Source organism: Dendrobates tinctorius, unplaced genomic scaffold (assembly GCF_039654945.1).
Source record: "Dendrobates tinctorius isolate UK_male_01 unplaced genomic scaffold, ASM3965494v1 ptg000257l, whole genome shotgun sequence".
In the NCBI taxonomy this organism is placed as follows: Eukaryota; Metazoa; Chordata; class Amphibia; order Anura; family Dendrobatidae; genus Dendrobates; species Dendrobates tinctorius.
The window spans coordinates 4,073,626-4,096,943 of NW_027361924.1; the positions used below are offsets into that span (position 1 = coordinate 4,073,626).

The window sequence follows — 23,318 nt, forward strand, 5'->3', positions numbered from 1 at the left end:
TGGCGGCGGACAACGTCAGCATCGCCCGAAATGGGGTCCGTCTGAAGGATGGGCCACGCCCTTTGTAAACAGCTTCTCATTTTAGAAAATTGAGCGTGATAATTGGTGATAAAGCGAATTTTATTACAAGATCTATTATCTCTCTGCTTGTATAGCAGGGATTGGCGCGTAGACCATCTAGCACGATTGTAAGCTCTCTTAATTGCTCGCCTGCTATAACCCCTCTCCAAGAACCTATCCGAAAGATCCTGGGCTTGAGATTCAAAATCTTTATCACTGGAACAGATCCTGCGTAAACGCAGGAACTGTCCAATTGGAATCGAATTTATCAGTGATTTGGGGTGAGCTGAGGAGGCATGAAGAAGCATATTGGAAGAAGTTTCCTTCCTAAAAATGCTAGTCTGGAGTATATTATCATTATCTCTCCACACTTTGACATCAAGAAAGCTTACCTTGGTCATGTCATACTGATATGTTAAATGAATGTTTCTGTCGTTTGAGTTAATCCTCTCCATAAAGTTGGATAATTGTACCTCATTTCCCTGCCAGACCAGAAAAATATCGTCGATGTACCGCACCCAAAGGGGGATGCGGTCCATCGACTGATACTGGTCAGACAGGGGGAGGTCCCTCTCCCACAGCCCCAGGAACAGGTTGGCATACGATGGTGCAAACGATGCCCCCATCGCTGTCCCCTGGAGCTGCAGGTAGAAGGACCCCATGAAGGTAAAGAAGTTATGTGTTAGGGAGAACTCGAGCAATTCCAGAACCAAGGAAACAATCTCAAGAGGTAAGTTGGACATATTAAGAAAATATTTTGTAGCTGAGAGTCCATCTTTATGCCGAATACTGGTGTATAAGGATTCTACATCCCCCGTCACCAGCATGGTACCGATGCCAATGTGAAGCCCATCAATTCTCTTTAGAAACTCACCCGTATCCAATAAAAAAGAGGGCAGGCTCTCCACAAGGGGTTGTAGCTTAGAGTCAATCCAACGATTGACTCTTTCCAGGTAGTTACCAGAACCAGAAATAATCGGACGTCCTGGTGGGGCCTCCAGACTCTTGTGTACCTTGGGCAACAGGTAGAATGTTGCTATGGTTGGTTCCTGTACCTTGAGGGAGCCAGCCAATTCCTTAGTAATAACCCCATTGGAGACAGCTAAGTCAAGGATTTTATTTAATTGAGTTACAAATGACGAAAGAGGGTTAAACGTTAGGCGTTTATAGCAGATGTTATTGTTTAGTTGTCGAAGGGCCTCCTTCTCATAGAGGAGTTTGGGCCAGATAACCACATTTCCCCCTTTGTCAGCTGGTTTTAACACAACATCTGGAAGCCCCCTCAGGACGTCCAATCTACTGCGTTCATCGCGACTAAGGTTGTCTCTACCAATACCTCTTGGGATATTCATAAAGTCTCTGGTAACTACCTGGACAAAGAGATCGACAGCTGAACAAGATGTAAGAGGGGGGAATTTTTTGGACTTGATTTTAAGAGATTGAGGAATCTTACCTCCTTCGCCAAATTCGTGTTCGGTGGAAAGATCCTCAAGGTCTTGTAAGGCTAGTTGTTCCGTTTCTGTGGGAAAAAGGCTTTGCAAATCAGGGTCAAAGAAATGTTTTTTAAAAATCAGGGATCTAGCAAATAAATGTAGATCCTTTATGGCCATAAAGGTGTTGAAATGAGATTTGGGAGAAAAGGTGAGTCCTCTACTTAATAGTGACAAGTCAGAGTCGGTCAGAACGTGAGAACTAAGATTAATTACCTTATTACTTTTCTTGCGTTCAGGAGACTTGAATTGCATCCGCTTATAGGGATGGAAATTGACATCTCTCACTCTCTTTGGCCTTGAACCAGACCGTGTTGTTATAGAAGATGTAGACCACTCTGAAGAGTCACTCATAGAGGATAGAGAACCCACTGAGGAGACTCCACGTAGGCCTGGAGCTCTGCTGTTAGGTTTCCTCCAAAAATAAACACCCTTATTTGCAAAGTCTTTAATATCACGTTGAAATTTAGAGGCCTGAGTTTCGTTGATTTTTTTAACACATAAGTCCAAATTCTTCTCAATTCTAGATTCAAAAGCAGCAATCTTCTCAGATGCACATACTGCCTTAAAATTTCGTTCAATATCATCTATTGTTTTATCAAGGTCTACAATGATCTTAGAATTACGCTCAATTAGCAACTTCATAAAAATTAACGAGCAGGTGCCACAGGCTTCCTCCCAACGTTTGATGAAGTCATCATCCTCAATTGGAAAAGAAGGAGTGACCCTAACCCGAAGACCCCTCGGGATCATATTAGAGGAAACATATTTCTCCAAAAAAGCCCTATTCCACCATATTTTGGTGCGTTTTAATAACAGCTTTTCAATCTCAAGGGCTTGACTATCAAGTGATTGATCCTCAGACAGCTGTGACTCGATCCCACTGGATCCGAATACCTGGTCAATTTGTCCAAGCCAGGCCTTGTCTTTAGCCCGGAAATCCATATCCGAAAGAACAAAAAAACCTGTGCATAACACAGAAATATTAGAACATAACCACATTAAGGATAAACAACCCATAAACATTAATGTATATAATGGAGTGACGGGTTTAGGAAGCATATGGACAATCGCAAAAATATGACAATAAACACAGAAAAGAGAAGCGATCAAAAAAGGTCCAAAAAAACTAAATAATTCAAAGGGTAAAAAATTGAAACTTTATTGAAATATGACCAAGGTACAGGGAAAGTGAAAACAAGCCAAACATGACCATGGTAGCACAAGGGCGACAAAGTGGGGCATACAAGGGTTTCTGGACAGTGTATGGGAAAGCAAATTGCTAAGGCATTGTTATGTTGGCAACATTGAAAATATAGCACCCATCCCCAGAATACACGTATTATAAATACCACCCAACAGGATATATTAATATAACAACACTGAGTCAAGGTATACACATCTTTACCTGTTGGAATGGGAAATGAAAGTCCACCCAAGTATGACCCCCCCCAACGCACGTTTCGGCAACTGGCCTTTCTCAAGGGGTGATGGGAAATGAGGGAAGTGAGGGATATTTAAAATAGAGTCCACCAATAGGATGATGAGTCACACACATGTAAGGAATCAGGCCGATCATATGGTTAATAGGAATCACTCACAAGGGTGGCGCTTGTAACCATGGTTGCATCACACAAACCACATAGCTCCATATGACAACAACCCATGTAGCGATATCCAGCAGGAAGGGGTTGGACGCCGCGTCACATATGACTCATAGGGGGGAGGAGTTGGTGACATGGCCATGATCGGGCGATGCTGACGTTGTCCGCCGCCAGGGTTGCCAAGGTGACGGAGTGCGTCACTAAGGTTAGACGTGTCGCCACCTCTGAGTCCTTAAGGGGAGGAGCTTATGACGTGGTCTCTTCTGGGACCGCGTCGTTATGATAGGACGTGCTTTCTCATGTGACTCAGTAGGGGGAGTGGCCGTCCTGACGTTACTACCGCCCATTATTAGTGTGCCCGCTGTTGTCATAAACATAGGACGGGGCGCAGCTCTGCCATGTTTATATATTGGAGATCCTTTATGATACCCTATATGGGACAGTGATGGTTCTTATAATTGTACATTGGTTGTAGTATTTGTCTGCCCCCTTCCTGCTGGATATCGCTACATGGGTTGTTGTCATATGGAGCTATGTGGTTTGTGTGATGCAACCATGGTTACAAGCGCCACCCTTGTGAGTGATTCCTATTAACCATATGATCGGCCTGATTCCTTACATGTGTGTGACTCATCATCCTATTGGTGGACTCTATTTTAAATATCCCTCACTTCCCTCATTTCCCATCACCCCTTGAGAAAGGCCAGTTGCCGAAACGTGCGTTGGGGGGGGTCATACTTGGGTGGACTTTCATTTCCCATTCCAACAGGTAAAGATGTGTATACCTTGACTCAGTGTTGTTATATTAATATATCCTGTTGGGTGGTATTTATAATACGTGTATTCTGGGGATGGGTGCTATATTTTCAATGTTGCCAACATAACAATGCCTTAGCAATTTGCTTTCCCATACACTGTCCAGAAACCCTTGTATGCCCCACTTTGTCGCCCTTGTGCTACCATGGTCATGTTTGGCTTGTTTTCACTTTCCCTGTACCTTGGTCATATTTCAATAAAGTTTCAATTTTTTATCCTTTGAATTATTTAGTTTTTTTGGACCTTTTTTGATCGCTTCTCTTTTCTGTGTTTATTGTCATATTTTTGCGATTGTCCATATGCTTCCTAAACCCGTCACTCCATTATATACATTAATGTTTATGGGTTGTTTATCCTTAATGTGGTTATGATATATAACACGTGTCTACATGCTGCCAGATTACTAGTTTAGGGGGCCACCTGTCCGGTACATTGACGTCTGCTGCTCCTACGCGTGAGGTGTCTCCTGAGCACCCATGGGTGCCTCCCTGCCTGCGAGGCGTGCTTGTGAGGACATGATAGAAATAACACTTGGCCTATCTCTGTAGATCAAATGGAAGTCAGGCAGTTTGCGGTGGGGGTCCATGCTCTCCTCTGTGGCTGGGGGGGATTTGCAGTGGTGGAGAGCACTGACAGACACAGATGGTAATAAGTGACACTTCAATGGGATGAAACAATTGAGTGATTGTACAATGATGGGGGTGATGTCAGACGCTGGAGATGAACTTGAGAAGGGTGGGGAAAGGGCTAAACGCACTTGAATGGAGCCTCAGGAGTCCCCCACGCCTGTAGTGTCATGGCCGCTTTGTTTTGCATGTCAGCGGGGGTCAGATTGGCTAAAGGTGGTGACACCCCAGTCAATATCTATTCCCCAGGACCCTCCACACACTTGCATGGTGGGCTTGTTCGAATGTAGTGAAGCTGTTTGAAAACGATCAGTCATGCTGAAAGCGAACATGCCCAGTCCTTTGGACCAGCTGAACAAGGAAGAAAAATGGCCTCTTTTGTAGTCATTGCACCTCTCCCTTATCAAGGACGATGTGAAAGCAAACAGCCAGATGGCGGCTCCTCCTTCGTGTGCGGTTTGATATGATAGGAATGAAGGTGTCCACGTATTCACCTGCGCACCCTGCAGCAAGAGAACGGATTGTATTCGTCCCTGGGGCTGATCGCGAGACGAAATAGTAAATCTCTCTTAGTTTTGGTTTGATGGCTCGGAGTGTGGGATCGCGGGGGGGGGGACACACACACACCCTATGTAGGAGCGGCGTGGTCACCCCCAAGGACTGTCACCCAGCTTTCCCACCCTTCGGAATGGCCCCTAGTAGTACCTGCTCTGCAGATTGTATGCAGAAATGTCTATGTCCAGGAGGCAGGGAGCGGGCTGTGCAATGCATACAATGCAGGTTGGAGGTGAGAGTATTTCGTCATTGGAGGGGGGGGCACATTCCCACACACCGGTCCACAATGCGGTTTTGTTGTCTGTCTGGGAAGCTATTATCAGGTGATACGTAAGCGTGCCGTCTTATGAGGAACGTTCCCACCCGCGGCTGCGGAGAACCAGGATCCAGCCCCGCTATTGCTATAGGGCAGAGGATGCTTCATGTCACCCCATATGCTGCACCTTCACCCCTTAAAGACTCGTTATTTTCTCCTCTAATTGCAAAACAAGAAGTTTTTTAATTTTTGGTCCCCATAGTCATATGAGGGATTGTTTTTTTTGTGGGATGAGCTGTAAACAATTTTTAGGTTTTGATCAGACTTTTACAGACACAACAAGGCCAAGTAGATTTTTTTTTTTTTTTTTTGATGAGGAAGAGTTGGGTGATGTGATTAAATGTTTTAAAACTTTTTTTAAACTTTCCATTTTTTTTTTAGTGGCCATTGGGCGCCCGATCCCTTGCTTGTAATACATAGTGCAATAGTTCAGTATTCAGTACTTCAATATCGCCGGCAAGTGATGTCACATGATTACGGCAGCCAATCACAGAGCTGCAGTTTGGTAATCCTCCAGCACATGATTTTAGCAGCCAATCACAACACTTGATATTTTTTCAACACAGTCATGCCTTGATTGGTTGCTATAATCATGTGACATGATATCACAGGCGATGTACCGGCGGTGGAAATCATTGTATTGAAGACTGTAGATAGATATATTTTTTTATAAATTAGTTATTTCATTCATCCTGCACATTATAACAAATTACCAGAAATTCAGCTGTACTGTGGAAATTCCCTTTAATTCAGTGTGATATCCCCCAGGACATGACTATAGGGATATTTCCCTTCTTTAAAAGGGACATTCCAGTGTTATAATGAAAGTTTAATCATTGTATAATAATAATAAAAAAAAAATTCCGCTTTTCTTATAGACTCTGTTCAATTCTTCACTGTTTCAGGATCTCTGCTTGGTGTCAGTGAATGGATGTATACTTGTTATCGCCAGAGACTATAAAACCTGTCCTGATCAGGTCCTGTTCACACAGCTGAAGGTTTGCTGCAGTTGTATCGGGTCCTGAAGAACACTTGGCAGGGACCAGACTATATAGGACCTCCCTGTGAGATACTAGTGACCATGCTCTCGGCACACAGCCATGGTGGCAGTTCTAGATCCTTTTGTGTATAGAAAGTCTGATGTAGGATGGCATGTGCGTGTTGTTGGGAGCGACATTGGAGTGCAAATATAATTGCAGCCGGTGTATGTGAGACGACACTAGGAACGTTTTGTAATGGGGCTCCCCGTATATGGGAATTTCTGCTCTGAAACTTATGATCACTTCCCAGGCACGACAGTAGATGGCAGATGCAAAGATCCTGGGATCACTTCTAAGGCACGGCAGTAGATGGCAGGTGCATCAATCCTTGGATCACTTCTTTAGGCACGGCAGTAGATGGCAGGTGCATCCATCCTGGAATCTCTTCTAAGGCACGGCAGTACGTAGCAGATGCATCGATCGTGGGATTACTTCTAAAGCTGGAGTCACACATAGCAACTTACCAGCGATCCCGACAACGATATCAACGTGTCAGGATCGCTGGTAAGTCGCTATGTGATCGCTGGTGAGCTGTCACACAGACAGCTTCACCAGCGATTAGCACAGCGATGCCGAGCGCACGGCATCGCTGTGTTCGTTAGCGCTGATGCCATCCCTGTAAAAAAAAAAAAAAAAAAAAAAAAATAGAATTAAAATAAAAAATATTGTTATTCTCACCTTCTGACGTCCCGTGCAGCCATCCCGCCTCTCTCCACGCTCCCGGTCACAGTGATCCTTTGCGAGAATGACCGCGAGAATGTCACGGTCTCGCGGTCATTCGTGCAAAGGATTACTGGGACCGGGAGCGTGGAGAGAGGCGGGAATGCTGCGCGGGACGTCGGAAGGTGAGAATAACAATATTTTTATTTTTTTTATTTTTTACAGCTGATCGCTGGTCTCCCGCCTGTCACACGCAGTGATGCGTGCTGGCCAGCGGGAGACCAGCGACGAAAGAAATGTCCAGAGGTTTCTTGCAGCGATCAGCGATACCGGCAGGGGGGCCGCTCGCTGATCGCTGTCACACACAGCGATCTCGCTGGTGAGATCGCTGTTGTGTCACAAAAGTTGTGACTCGGCAGCGATCTCGCTAGCGAGATTGCTATGTGTGACTCCAGCTTAAGACACGACAGTGGATGACGGACGCATCGATCCTGGGATCACTTCCCCAGCTTGACAGTAGATGGTAGATATTAACCCTTACATCACTTCCCTGGAATGACAGTACATGGCAGATGCCCTTAATTTCCTGATTTATTGTCGGTCACACCCTTTGTTTACTCTGGCGACCTGATCAATATACCCATAAATTCCTGTCTTCCTAGATAAGATATCTTTGACCATACAATCTATTGCAGCTTGTCATGCTATCGTCTCCTACAATCCAGATGCTACGGATGACAATTCTTTGGGATTAGTTTCCTTTAACCCTCTTGATCTACTTCAATTTCCAATATTATCCTTAAAGGGAATCTTCCCATTTTGATGTGCAAAATTCTATTTGATTGCTTAACTTTTTAACATATTGTTATAGAATTCAAAACTTCAAATCCCCACTCCACCCCTCCATTCACGCAAGGGACTTTGAGACTCTCAATCTCAGGACCGTGGTGGGGGGAGTCTCAGAAATACTACATTAATCACTGAAATTAATGGGGTTGTCCCACGATTAATCTTAACCTATCCACAGTGTCTGATCGTTGGGGGTCCTGATCACAAGAACAAGGGGCTTGTGTGTCACTTAATTGAAGCAGCAGTCGCCCGCCACTGTCGGCTGAGACGCCCTTTATTGTTTTTTTGGGATTGTCAGAGATAGGGTAGCCCTGTAATGGAGCCGCCGTTATAGATACCTAGAATTAAAGGATCAAGCCTGTTGAAATCCACATATGGTGTTATGGGAGGGTGTCACATTGTAGAAACCATACTGTAACTACACATTCATACCCCCTTATTAGTTGAGTCGTGCCTCTGTTTTGGTTGGAGGGTGAGGAGTCCATGACACCTTGTACAAAAACAAAAAATTGACACCCCATAGCTGGGGGGGGGGGGACACCTATTCACGCAGGGACACTCCGGTTTCAGGTCTGGTTACATTGTTCTGACGCCATATTTTTCATCTATTAACCCTTCGGCTGCTGTCATAGCACTTGTTACAAAGCGTCGGACTGCACGGAGCAGTCACACGGCGGGTTATGGCATCCTCCCTTGTAAACAGATCTACCAGTGTCTCATTACAACACCTGGTGGTATCGTGGCGGTTTTCTCATGGGACATTATAGTGACTCATCCCTCCTATCTGGAATGGACGGGAGCGGATGTGCCGAGTATATTTAGAACGTTTAATTAAAAGTCTTGCTCAAGTGCGGATGCAACCACGGGACCTGATTGTATCGGCCGATGGTCATTCCCAAACTTTTGCAACAAAATGATCATCTGGGATCTGTCACGGTGGAATATTTGAAACTAGACATCTGATTTTGAGCTATTAGGGACAATCATCCGCCACTTTGTGCAAGCGCGTTTCACATGTTTTTTTTCTTATGTGTTTGTCAGATCAGTCGTCCGCAGGATCATTCTCATTCCAGACTGATCACACTCCTATGGGTATAATTGGCTTTAGAGATAAAACTGAGGTACGACATTAAATACCCCTGACGGAAACGAGGCATCAGCACCTGGCGAACCGGAGCAAGTGCCAGATAGCTCTTGGTTCAGAGATTTACTTGTACGGGAGAAGACGCCATTGGAAATCTAGCCTGAGTATGCACTGCATGCATTTAATAAGTTGGGGCAAAGAAACACCTCTTCCAACGTCCATCAGCCACCCAAATAATGCAATTATGTGTTTCCACTGGCCTCCTCAAAGCTCTGTGTGTCTGCCATGTTTGTACACCAGGCTTTATAGGAGATCGGTAAAAAGTGGAGCCGACACTGTAATAAATCCATCTGGTAGTAACGCTACAGTGCAGTACCACTTAGGAGCTGGCCTTCACGTGTGTATATCAGGAAGGTTTCCCGCAACCTCGACGCATGCTCCTCCTGTTCGGAAAAGGGTGGTGGCGGCGGCTGCTCGTGCACTTGCGGAAAGATCTACTACTATTTATTAGCGACGTGACGTGCCTTCTGGTTTCTTACTCGCCTGGAATCATCTTTTGCTGTTTTGAAACTTGTGCAACATTATGTTTAGACGCCCCTGATTAATCTATTCTTCTTTTGATTATTTTGCAGAACCTCCGGATCCGTAGCATTGGGGGAACAGAGTTTTACACCAGATTCTCCACCAAGTTTAAGGGATCGCTAGGACAGAAGTTCATGTTTGTGGATGGAGACAAAACGATGTGTGGGTCTTACAGGTGAGCAGCAACAAATGCAGGGTGACGGGTGGGTATTGTGCATGTTACTGAGGACATGGTCTAGGTTAACTATCCATCCACCCTGATCATTACTCAAGTCAATAGGGGGGTATTAAATATAGTAATTGAAGTCAACTTTATTTAATAGTGTACCCTTTTCTTTTAGCTTCACGTGGTCTGCAGCGAGGATAGACCGAAATCTTATCACTGTTCTTTCTGGCCAAGTCGTGGAGTCCTTTGATCGCCAGTTCCAGGAACTTTATCTCCTGTCCAAAGGAATCAGTCTAAAAAATGTCCCAATGGATAACGAACCAGAACCGGAGCCGGTGATACAGCCTGCATCCATTCCCACAGGTTCCACAGAATCCATTGCCAAAAAGTTAATCAACCCAAAATATGGTTTAGTTAACATCAAGAGTGCCAGTGAGACCGACAAAGACTCTAAGAAAGAAGCTGAAATTGCCAAGAAGTTGCCCACTAAACCACGAGTATCTGCATTTGAGCATCAGGTGGAAGAGCACCAGATCCACCCGGCGCTACAAGACATGGAAAGAGCCGATATGTTTGAGTATCTTCCCACATGGGTGGAGCCGGACCCTGAGCCGGGAAGTGATATTTTAGGGTACATTAATATTATTGACCCCAACATCAAGAATGCGCAGCCCTCTCAGATGAACCGGATTAAGATTTGTGACACTGTCCAAGCAACAGCTCAGTTCCTGCAACAGACCAGGGAGATCGAGATGATGAAGCAACAGCAGCAAGAGAGTCCATCTTCCAACACGAATGCCTCTGGACCACCTGGTCACACACAGAAACCATGTCCAAACAAGAGCGCTCCACCTGAGGAGTCCAGCAAAGGTCAAGAGAAGAGCAGAGAAAATGGACCTTCAGAAGGTCGTACAGAAAATAGAGCATCACAACAGGATAGCCAAGATGGACCTCTCTCGAATACAAGACAAACAGTATCATCAGAGTTGGAAGGTGGCACTTCAAAGCAGCATAACGGTGAGGCCACCTCTGAGGTCCAAGAAATGCCTACTCAAAAAAGGCCACTAGAAGGCATTGCATCTTTAGCCGCAAATAATCATTTAGTGTCCCGTAACACAGGTTCCGGGCCAACAGGTGGAAATCCTCCTCCGGTGCCAAAGCCTCGAACAGTACAAGTGACAGACTTTATTACCATGAAGAACACATTAAACACCAAATCCAGCACGTTAATGGAGGAAAACACGGTGCCGTCAGTCAATGGGGTAGACGGCGAAGGAAGAGAATCCGAAGAGATTGACATCTTCATTGAAAACGGACCAAATGACGATCAAGATGAAGATGACACCGGTATATTTGGGCCGTGCCCAGGAGAATATTCATCCAGTGGTTCTGGTTCTCTACCTCCATCTAACGCCTCCTCCATGTCCGAGGAATATTACCCATCTGCGTCTATGCACAGGAGGAGTTCAGAGCGAATCTCCAATGGAGAACGTCCTCCGCCTCGCCGGAAGCTTAGCGACGGTCACATTAGTAGAGGAAGCTTCTTGAGTCCACTCAACATCTCTCAAACCTTGTTAGAAGTGAATCCTACAGAAAATGGGAAGAGGAGAAGTATGCTGGAGGACTACGTTCTGTCTAACAGCCCCTTGCAAAGGAAAGAGCGGATTTATGCTTTAGATCATTCTCAGGTGTGTATCGATGTCCACGAAGGTGACCTCCCATTGTCCAATATGTGATTTGTAGAATGCACGTTATTTAATATTGGTGGGTTTTAATAACCCCCTCAAAAATGGTTAATTGAACACCAACTTGTATATGGACGTACATGTTGACGGACGTTGTACTGAGTATCTACTTGTTGTTGTAGACATTTTCTTGTCTTTATTTTACTTTTTCGAAAGACTGAATCCAATAAGTGCTCTGACCTTAGTCATGAGATTTTATGGGGAACCCATCACCATTCCCTCCATCATGCATCCAAACTGTTAGCCATTACTTCCCAGTAACACCGATTACCTAATAAGAAGTGAACATGACACCCACGCCATATACAACCTGGGTGCCTGGGGTGGTAGGAGGCCATCCAGGTAACCTGTTGAGTGAAGACCTGGTCAATCAACTCATGTTGGATGATGCTTCTCTGCTTTGAATATTGTCAAGGGAACGAGGCGCGTACGCAGCAGACTGTTGATAACATAGGATGTTCCTCGCGCAGCCGGACACTTGAAAGGTGCAGTAACGCCCAGCGGACACTTGAGACTCAATTTACATATGGCGCAGCAAATTTGATAATTTTTGTAAGAGATGCAGTAGAATTGAACAAAAAGATCCGCTAGACACTGATCCAGTGATCGTGTCAGTAACCTGTGGCCGCCAGACCAGAGCACCGCGATCTTCCAACCACCTGTAACATTCCCGGCACCACTTCTGATTAGTAGGTCGTGGCGACACAAGGCGTGCTTTGCGCCATGACATCATTGTGGTCTACTATTCAGAAGAGCCGCCAGGGATGTCAGTAGGACGTCTGCAGGGCCTGGTCCGGCGGCCATGGACTTCCGATGTGGCCGCTACAACAAGTACCTGCAAATCGTTTTTTTTTTTCTTTTGCTAGACTCTAGTGTGTTCCTGTGAGTAATAGCTATTGGTTTAAAACATATATCGTGTCAGCAGGTTACTTTTTAGTAAAAACATGATATTAAGCTGAATTTCAGTACAGTAGCACCAGGGCGCTTGGTTTGCTTGATATGTCTTTAAACTTCAGTATTATATCAGACTGTAAAAGAAAAAGTGATGGCGTCACGCATACTATTATTTCAAGGTATTTTCTTATACAGAATTCTGATCGTTTCCCTTGGAAACAGACAACAGCTTATCTTCTGTCTGTAGACAGACGTGACTTTCAAGGGAATCTGCTGCTAGGACTGACTGATAGCAGCGGTCACCAACCTGGAGCTCGTCAGCTGGTGCAAAACTACAACTCCCAGTGTGGACATGCTGGGAATTGTAGTTTTACAAGAGCCCCAAGTGGAGACCATTGCTGTATAGGATCTCTGACAACAAGAACAGGGTAGAATTCTGAATGGAGAAGAGATCTGCATTTAGCTCTGAACTGATAGGAGAAGGAGTTGCTCAAAATTTTCTGTAGATTTTTATCTGTGGGTTGATGTAAATTTAATATTTAAAATTGGAATTTTCTTCTTACAGTATTACCGATGCTGCCCGACAGGTTCACTCTGTTTACACACAACCAATAAAATGACCGCCCTCTGGACCCTTTGGTGTTTCCGAGCCTCTCTTTAACATGAAGTTGCCTGCAGGCAAAGTCCCTGAACAATACATAAGAGAATATTTATCTAACTACACGGCAGCCGGAGGCGAATGCCTGCATTGTATAGCGAGAGAATGCAATGCTCAGGACGTCCGGCTAAGCTACCCTATAAATCTACTAGTGGAGACAGGGACATTGGGATTCATGGAAGCCAATCAAGTTGCTGCTGTTTCTCCCAGCCCATCTGTCCACAAGCCTGCTCAATTTGCTGAGCGTGCATGTATTTTCAATGGGCAGAGGGGTAGTCTGTGGCTGTCCGACACCAGAGAACAAAAGGATCAGATGAGAGTTGTGCAAAAAGATTTGCTGGACCCTGGTCTTGGTAGTCCATTGCCCCCCGGCATCCACAATGTCTCTTCTGATTAGCAGACCCCTCTCGATGTCATCGTTGTGGACCCACAGGATGCCATCAAGTAGAAGATTCGTAATGATCTGGTCCGGCAGTCAACGCGCGGCTGATGTGGCCGCTAGAATAAAGTCTTGTGAATCTTTTTGGACACCTCTAGATCGGATGATTAAAGTAGGTGTCCGGTGCCTCACACTTCGGCATTGGTGCCAGTGATGTTACAACCCCACATAACTGGTGAGATGTGTGCTCTTTATTGGCCAATTGTGCCCGCGTCTCGGCAGGGATATGGGCTCATCTCATCGGCAACTACTGCTACAGTTGCGGATTTGAGTGGCACCGGACAACTCCTTTACAATAAACCATGCCCGTTCCTTCTTTACCCTAACATTGTCCCCCAAATCAGGAGACCCCACATAGATAGCCAGCCCCTATAAAATATGACTTATCTGTATATGGCAGCCTTAAAAAAAAAAATCTAAATGCCGCCTACTTTATTAAAAAAGCCCCAGTGTGGCGGGGATGTTATGGGTGAGGGTGTTCCGAAGATTGGTACGTTATGAAATCTGCCCTCCATGTCTGCGGTACACAGTGTTCCTGTTTACCGTGGCACCTAATTTCTCTTAATTCTGTGGATTGTTTTTTTCTTTAATATGAGGGCTTGTATACACCTGCTCCTGCACGTCGCAGGGATGGTGGTTGTCTTGGCACCGTCCTGTGCCAGTTTAGGTTTTTTCAGTCTAATGCAGTTGCAGATCTTGGAATGGCGTTTTCTTATGTGTTAGATGGTCCTCTGCCCCCTCTGACTCCACGAGGCAGGTGAGACTGCTTCCTCTACACCCCAGGGGCTGGTAATAGAAAAATGTTAAAAATACCCCTATAATGATACCCTATAAAGAACTGTAATGAAATCTGAAAAATATGGCTGCCACTCTGATCGCTTCTGTTGTGACTTCAAGCCCCTTGATTGTCGGCTAAACTGTGGCAACGTCTTTGGCGCCCAGTGAGACAAGTTGGTTGGGTAGTCCTTAGCCATGGTGAAGCTCTGTACACAGCAGCATCAAAGTGGCAGAAAACCTGATGAAACCTGAAGGCCCCCCATTATAAGTTGGGAACAACATTCTTCGGACTGACCATTCATTAGGGCTTTCTCCTTGTCCTGCCTTTGCTGCCCAAGAGGATTAGGGTGAATGTTTAATACGATCATTCTGGGCTCAAAGAACATAATGTTCTCGGCAGCACGTCCTGTTTACACTGGGTAATGTGCTGTCGAGAATGATGTTTAAAAACTTGCCCAACAAATGAGACTTTTGCGCGTTCATCAGATTATCGCCAACCACTTCAGATGGTCCAATAATTGGTAACGGGTAGAGTTGAGCGACTTTGGTCGGATCGGGTTTCGTGAAACCCGAATGAAACAAAATAAGTTTCAGATGAAACTCGTCCGACTAGAGCAAAAAAAGTCGGAGTTTCGTCCGACTTTTATTTCCCATTGACTTGCATTGGGGTCGGGTTTTGGACGAAACTCCGACTTTGTTTTGCTCTAGTCGGACGAGTTTCATCTGAAACTTATTTTGTTTCATTCGGGTTTCACGAAACCCGATCCGACCAAAGTCGCTCAACTCTAGTAACGGGCATTCCTGATATTTGTGCATTCTTAAATTATCTTCCTATTAAATTGGGCCCTTACTTGGGGGACTATCAAGTATTCTAGTGCATTTCTGGACTTCAGAATTATGTGTCCCTTTCCAGATTTGCAGGGATTTGGGAGCTAAATGATAGGCGTATTAGTAGTTTAGCTGTACAGTGTGATTCTCACACAAAAGGATGTATCAACACTTCTGCTTTATTACTTGGCGCGATGATTGTTTGATGATTTCCTTCCGACGTTTATAAGGAACACTTGCCCATCACACACCCTTCCTGAAGATTTAAGGCTTCACACGTCCCCCTCCGAGTGTAATAGTCTATAGAGTCACACAGATTTTCTGAGTCAGGACTTTGTATATTAACGACTTGTAATTGGGTTTTTCCACTTTTATGTAAGTGACAATCATGGTGCAACAAAAAGTTCTGCAGCTTTTGTAATAGAATGTGGGGCTTCCATTCAATATCTCTGCTTGCTGTGAAACCTGTATGGACCTAGAATGTCTCACTGCTGAGGGTTTGATACAGTTATCAGTCTGGACTGTCCATTTTGACCTCAGTAAATGAGATCCACTTGTTGCGTGATGTATCCGAGAATGAGATATCTCGTTCTACGCGGGGAAAAAAAAGTGGTCGGGGCTGTGCTGTGCCGTTTCTGCAACTCCCATTCACTTCTACGGGAATTGAGGAGACAGCGTAGCTCAGCCCGCTTGGCTTTTTCGGAGTCCTTTCCTCCCATGGTCACCGCGTAGAGACAGATATTTCTGTCTCCAACATGAATGGTTGAAATAAGCCCTTGAGGTCTTTATACATAGCCAAATGCAAACTGGATGGGGGACGTATCGTTACATGGCCTTTTGGTCTCCAGACAGTTTGCATATTGTCGGCGGCACATCCCTGTTTACTTTGGGTGATGTGCTGCCAAAAGCAATGATTTCTGGGCACACAAACAATCCAATTAGCTGACGAGGAAGCGTTTTACTCCAGAGCGGGTTTATGGACCAATAATCGGGAATGAGGAAGGCGAGATTGAGTATCTCTCACACATGGCAAAAAAAAAAAAAATCATGGGCTACAATGGCAAAAAACCATAGGTGCCCTTCCTACCTGGGTAAAGAGCGCGGCTGATCATTCCTGGCATGATGATAAAGATCATGGGTAGCATCTTCAGGTAACTGGCGAGGATAGACCCAGCTTTAGCATGGCTTAGGTTCTTGGCTGAGAGCGACCTCTGCACGATGACCTGTTGTGTGAGAAAGTGGACATGACATTATACCATAATAAATGTCTCGTCTTATCCTTCTTTGCATAAAGAGCGGGGGTTGCAAAGACTAATATTTGCCTTGCTAGCTATGCAGAATTGGCACCCGCACTCATACTAACACCCAATCCTTCTCTTCTTGCTCTTAAAGGCAAAACCACATTTCCATTACAGCACAAACGGCCCCACCGGAGGATTCGACAGGTTCCACTCCCACCCGGCCACCAGGAGCGTAGGCAGGGGCAGAGCCAAGAAGGAGAGCTTGGAGGGTCCCGGAGCATACCGTCAGCTTAGTAGGAAGTCTGACAACCCGAGACCAGGATACTGGAGCGGAAAGGACTATGGAAGCAGCTATACCGGCCCCCAATCCCAGAGTGCCGTACCCCCCGACAACGTGACCACGCCGTTTGGGATTCCATATTCTAAGCTGTCCCAAGCGAAACATCTAAAGAGCAAGCTAGGAGCCAGCAGTCTGGACTCTCGGAGGAGAGGGCATGGTCCCCCTGGCCACAAGGACCTTTAAATAAGCTCCCGGTGTTACTCGCTTGTGGGCACAGGTCCCTGCTGGCATATGCTGCTTTACACTGTGTACTATGCCCAGAGGATGGATAACGCCAACTGTGGTGTAATAAGGCTGCTGGAATAAGCCACCGGTGTGCTGCTCGGCCTTACCGCCATAGAGGTGCTAGCAGGCCCCAGATATGTTCGTGCTTGGTGAGGCTTGCAGGCGGGTTTATATTGGGTGGATACTGAACTGTTTTTATGATGTCCATCGCTGCTGGGGCTGCAGGGTCTGCATTTACTGCACTTTTTGCTCTACCTGTTTACATAACTATTCCAACCAGGTCTTTTTTTATGGAGTGATATTAAAAAGGTTCCTATCCAAGTGGCTCTAATTATCCATAGTGGGCCAAAACCGGTTCCCACCATTTTAATATGCGGCAGCCATTTTTTTTTTTGGGTGGAGAGGGGCAGGTTAATAGATGGAAAGTTAAAGTGTGTTGAGAATGTTTAAGAAAGTTACTTAAAAAGGGTTTATACATTGGTTTCAAGTGGGGCTTCCGAAAACAGAAGGCTGGAGGCAGCCATGTTTTGGGTCAGGGCCACTGGTCTGTAGAGTTGGTGCAAATTGATTATCAGTACGCTGGTCCATTGGCCACATCAGTAATCCATGGCTGCTGGACGGGAGCCCTGAGAACCGCCGCTTACCACCTAGCAGCTCTGATTAGTCGATGTGGCCGCTGATCACGTCAGGCACAAAGCAGTGGCTACAGGCCGACGGACCGGGTCCTGGGAATCCATTCGCCCCATCGCTACACGTTTCCATATCTCCGATAGATAGCACATTAATGGAGCATACCTTACTTTTATTTATTTTTTTCTGAAAAGGGAACATGTCAGGAGTAAACTAGTAGTATGGCTGTATAGGTCTTAGTATAACAATAAATATGATACCTGCCTTGTAGGAATCCAATGTTCCAATGTTGAAAAAGGCCAAATTAGCCTTGAGGTGCATTGGGGGTGTGTCAATGCACTTGGTCTATATCGGCACACCACCAGTGCACTGCTAGGGTAGTTTTCATAAGCTTTAAGTACTTGATTTCTTAGCGCTGGCCCACTGGATTACTTTGAGACCAGTATCAAGGCCTATACAATCACCACTAGTTTCAGTAGCCTTGACAGGTTAAGCCAACACATATCCATAGGTATAGGGCCCCGCTGATCCAACAGAGGCAAAAATAGTGGTTTTTGGTATATTACCCTGACATATACCGACATTAAAAGGCTGAGTGCAATGTGCACACGGCTAAAGTCTGTCGGACCCAATATTTATGCTGCGGTTACAAAATGGCTGCCGCCACTGTTTGTAGCATCACCTCCTTGTCTTATGGTAATGGTTGTAAGCATGTGAGCGTTTTCTCTATTTTAGACATGCGAGTCCTCCAGAGAGAGGGTGCAATGACCATCTAAAATGGCGACTTCGGCATAGTGTCCCGTTCTCTCCCTGCCTGGTTATTTTCCGCTGTATGTATGTGAATATGTAACTTTATGTATATATGTGTGTATGTATGTATATATCAGACGGGGGTGTGAGAACATTTGCAATTTAAAGGGTGCAATTCATTTGTACCCACCGTTCTATTCATTCCTTTCGGTGCAATCTTCCTATTGATAGGCCAGATCTTATGGCTACATTTACCCGTGTTTTGGTCGCTCATCAGACGCTGTGATATTTTACTGTATGGGGACGGCTGTTACATTGTAGACAGGAGGATTATAAGCAAAATAACAAAGGCTTGCCTCAGATTTTAGGGCAATAGCAGCGCTGATAGGGTTAATGTTCATCCACTGCCGTGCTAGTAACGTCACTATGCCTTCGCCTTGTGAACAAAAAACATTCCTGGCAAATAAGGAAATTGATGCCCACAGCAACCAATCAGGTTCCAGCTTTCATTTTTCCACAGCAGGTTGTAGAATGAAAGAAGAGATTTGATTGGTTGCTATGGGCAACTCCTCTACCCTGTACCTGCTGACTGTGGAGGCATTGTACACAGCAGCCAATCGGATCTCCTCTTTCACGTTATAACTTGCACTAGATGAATGAAAGCTGGATTCTGATTGGTTGCTATGGACAACGGGTTTACTGCATGGGGCAGATGAATACTTGTGCTAGGCCCTAGTAAACAAAATGGCGCTTTGAACAGATGCCTACATTTTGCCTTCTTCCTCACCCTATATGAGGCCTTTTGCTGTCACAGTTCCATGCAAATGGATCGGTTGTCCTCTTGTTTTGTGTACACAACATTTACAGTAAAAAAAAAAATAAAATAAAATGGTCATAATTACCTGATCGGTGCACCAATACCAGGCGGCGAGGATGGTTAACCCGAAAGTCATCCCCGTCCACGGAAGGTCACCACTGACAGGATCACGGAAAAGATGCATGGCGTCAGAGCGGGGGAGGTGGCAGGTGGTATTCGGGACCACCAGGGCTGGTATGGCCGATGCGTAGGCTTTTTCTAGATTTTGGTAGCCTCCAATTTCATTGAAAGCTAGGTTAAAAACAGACAAAAATGTGAACTGGTAGAGCACAAAAAATGTAGTTGTATCGGTCACCGAGGCGGGGGTGGCCATTTTGTGAAAATTGTACTTTTTTTTTCGGGGGGGGGGGGGGTGGCAAGTAAAAGATATGGTGGTCCATAGCATCCAATAACGGCTCAGCTTTCATTCTTGCAGAGCCATATTAGAAATGTAAGCTGAGCTCTGATAGGTTGCTATGGGCAACAATGGCCGCTTTTCTGATTTTCTGTTTACAAAATGGCGGTTAGTTGAAAACATTCACAGTTAATGCTTGGCACACAGTTTTTGTGGATAAAACATCCCTTGTCACTGTAACCCATGACGTCCCTCAGTAAATACACAGCGTCCATTATGTTCTGTCTGAGAGGATTAAATCCACTTATGTCAGGTGAACGCTTGGCGGGCGGCCATGTTCTCTGGATCCGTGTCTGGGGACAGTTCAGTGATAAGTCTGAGGTGCGATGGATAAAGCCCCAGGGCTGCATTCTGAGAGAGCGAAAAGCTTCTAACATGGCGGCTGATGAGTGCGACTGACAGAGCAAAATAAAATGGCTGCTCGTCCTGCGATTTACATTCCATATGTTGCAATGGATGGGAACACTGAAGCTTATTTTACTTGATAGTTTATTGTTATTTTTTCTCAAGCACCAAAGATCAGCAGAGGAGGTTTTCTTTCTCGCAGTGGGAGCCTGAGAGACCATTTGCGGAGTCCTCAGACTATTTTCGTATGTTGTAAAATGGTTTCTAAGCTGTTTTAAATAAATGCTGTATTTAAAGCTGCGTCTTATGTGACTTCATTGCTGGATATTGTGCTTCTGTTATATAGGCGTAATGCACAGAGTAATACGGACAGCGGCGTCACAGTGCAGGCATACGGTCAGCGATGTCACAGTGCAGGGATAATGCACATAGTAATACGGACAGCGATGTCACAGTGCAGGGATAATGCACACAGTAATACGGACAGCGATGTCACAGTGCAGGGATAATGCACATAGTAATACGGACAGCGATGTCACAGTGCAGGGATAATGCACACAGTAATACGGACAGCGATGTCACAGTGCAGGGATAATGCACACAGTAATACGGACAGCGATGTCACAGTGCAGGGATAATGCACACAGTAATAAGGACCGTAATGTCACAGTGCAGGGATAATGCACACAGTAATACGGACAGTAATGTCACAGTGCAGGGATAATGCACACAGTAATACAGACAGTAATGTCACAGTGGAGGGATAATGCACACAGTAATAAGGACAGTAATGTCACAGTGGAATAATACAGACTGCGATGTCACAGTGCAGTAATACGGACAGCAATGTCACAGTACAGTAATACGGACAGCAATATCACAGTGCAGGGATAATGCACACAGTAATACGGAGAGCAATGTCACAGTGCAGGGATAATGCACACAGTAATACGGACTGCAATGTCACAGTGGAATAATACAGACTGCGATGTCACAGTGCAGTAATACGGACAGCAATGTCACAGTGCAGGGATAATGCACACAGTAATACGGAGAGCAATGTCACAGTGCAGGGATAATGCACACAGTAATACGGACTGCAATGTCACAGTGGAATAATACAGACTGCGATGTCACAGTGCAGTAATACGGACAGCAATGTCACAGTGCAGGGATAATGCACACAGTAATGCGGAGAGCAATGTCACAGTGCAGGGATAATGCACACAGTAATGTCACATTACAGAAAAAATAAACTGATGTTACAGTACAGGGATAATACAGTAATACGGACGGTGTTGTTACAGTGCATGGATAATGCACACAGTAAGGGTATGTGCACTTGTTGGGGATTTGGCTGCGGATTCGCAGCAGTTTTCCATGTGGTGTACAGTACAATGTTATCCTATGGAAAACAAAAACCGCTGTGCACATGCTGTGGAAAATTCTGCGCAGAAACGCAACGGTTTATTTTCCGCAGTATGTCAATTCTTTGGGCGGATTCTGCAGCGTTTTTATACCCATTCCATTATAGGAATATGCAGGTGTAAAAACGCAGGTCATTTTACCTGCAGATTCTGCGCGGAAAAATCCGCCCAGGAAACCGCAACGTGCACATACCCTAATACGCACAGTGATGTCACAGTGCAGGGAAAACGCACACAGTAATACTGTCTGCAATGTCACATCTTGAGCTGTCCTCCCACCTCTCCTCCTGCTCCCTTTTTCACCACTTACAATCTGGCTTCCGACTGCATCACTCAACTGAAGCTGCCCTAACTAAAGTCACTAACGACCTACTAACCGCCAAGAGCAAGCGACACTACTCTGTCCTCCTCCTCCTGGACCTGTCCTCTGCCTTCGACACAGTGGACCATTCCCTCCTGCTACAGATTCTCTCATCTCTTGGCATCACAGACATGGCCCTATCCTGGATCTCATCATACCTAACAGACCGAACATTCAGTGTCTCCCACTCACACACCACCTCCTCACCGCGCCCCCTGTCTGTTGGTGTTCCTCAAGGCTCAGTCCTCGGACCCCTACTCTTCTCCATCTACACCTTCAGCCTGGGACAGCTCATAGAATCTCATGGTTTGCAGTATCACCTCTACTACCTATCTGGACCTGACCTCACCTCCTTACTGACCAAAATCCCACAATGTCTGTCTGCTATCTCAGCTTTCTTCTCTGATCGCTTTCTAAAACTGAACATGGACAAAACAGAATATCATCTTTCCCCCCCATCTCACTCTACCCCTCCTCCAGACATATCCATCAATGTCAATGGCTGCCCACTTTCCCCAGTCCCGCACGCTCAGTGCCTTGGGGTGATCCTCGACTCTGCACTCTCTTTCAAACCACATATCCAAGCCCTCGCCTCCTCCTGCCGCCTCAGACACAAAAATATTTCCCGGATCCGTGCATTCCTTGACCATGACACCATAAAAACACTAGTGCATGCCATTATCATCTCCCGCCTCGACTACTGTAACCTCCTACTCTCTGGCCTCCCCTCCAGCACTCTGGCACCACTCCAATCCAACCTACATTCTGCTGCCCGACTAATCCACCTGTCTCCTCGTTATTCCCCAGCCTCTCTGTCAAGCCTTTCATTGGCTTCCTATCGTCCAGCGGCTCCAGTTCAAAACCCTAACTATGACATACAAAGCCATCCACGACCCGTCTCCTCCATACATCTGTGACATGGTCTCTAGGTACCTACCCACATGCAACCGTCGATCCTCTCAAGATCTCCTTCTCTACCCTCCTCCCCACAACCACATACAAGACTTCTCCCGTGCTTCCCCAAAACTCTGGAATTCTCTACCCCAACACATCAGACGCTCGCCTACCATAGAAACCTTCAAAAAGAACCTGAAGACCCACCTCTTCCAACAAGCCTACAGCCTGCAATGAGCCTCAGTCTAATGATCCGCCGCACGACCAGCTCTACCCTCTCCTAGTGTATCCTCACCCATCCCCTGTAGACTGAGCCCGGGCAGGGTCCTCTCTCCTTCTGTACATGTGTGTCTTGTATTGCTCATTTATTTTACTTGTCTATATTTCTCCTTTTCACATGTAAAGCTCCATGGAATAAATAGCGCTATAAAAATGTATAATAATAAAGCACACAGTAATACGGACAACAATGTCAGTGCAGTAATACGGACAGCGATGTCACAGTGTAGGGATAATGCACACAGTAATACAGACAGCCATGTCACAGTGCAGGGATAATGTACACAGTAATACCGACAGCAATGTCACAGTGCAGGGATAATGCACACAGTAACGTCACATTATAGAGTTAATAAACTGATGTCA

At 45.6% G+C, this 23,318-nt stretch overlaps 2 protein-coding genes across 2 annotated transcripts in view; one reads left to right on the top strand and one right to left on the bottom strand.

Annotated features, from left to right (window-relative positions):
- Positions 1 to 20,287, top strand: part of FAM83G (family with sequence similarity 83 member G) — a 33,621-nt gene extending 13,334 nt beyond the window's left edge. Inside the window, exons 3-5 of the mRNA XM_073558464.1 lie at positions 9,733 to 9,857; positions 10,024 to 11,536; positions 16,582 to 20,287. Of these exons, the coding sequence (XP_073414565.1) occupies positions 9,733 to 9,857; positions 10,024 to 11,536; positions 16,582 to 16,953 (2,010 nt within the window). The 3' untranslated portion in view covers positions 16,954 to 20,287. The remainder of the gene's footprint in view (positions 1 to 9,732; positions 9,858 to 10,023; positions 11,537 to 16,581) is intronic.
- SLC5A10 (solute carrier family 5 member 10) overlaps positions 1 to 23,318 on the bottom strand; it is a 104,218-nt gene that overhangs the window by 59,928 nt on the left and 20,972 nt on the right. The window contains exons 8-11 of the mRNA XM_073558465.1: positions 19,278 to 19,483; positions 16,259 to 16,412; positions 9,031 to 9,041; positions 4,391 to 4,412 (exon numbers count right to left, since the gene is read on the bottom strand). Coding sequence (XP_073414566.1) covers positions 4,391 to 4,412; positions 9,031 to 9,041; positions 16,259 to 16,412; positions 19,278 to 19,483 — 393 coding nt within the window. The remainder of the gene's footprint in view (positions 1 to 4,390; positions 4,413 to 9,030; positions 9,042 to 16,258; positions 16,413 to 19,277; positions 19,484 to 23,318) is intronic.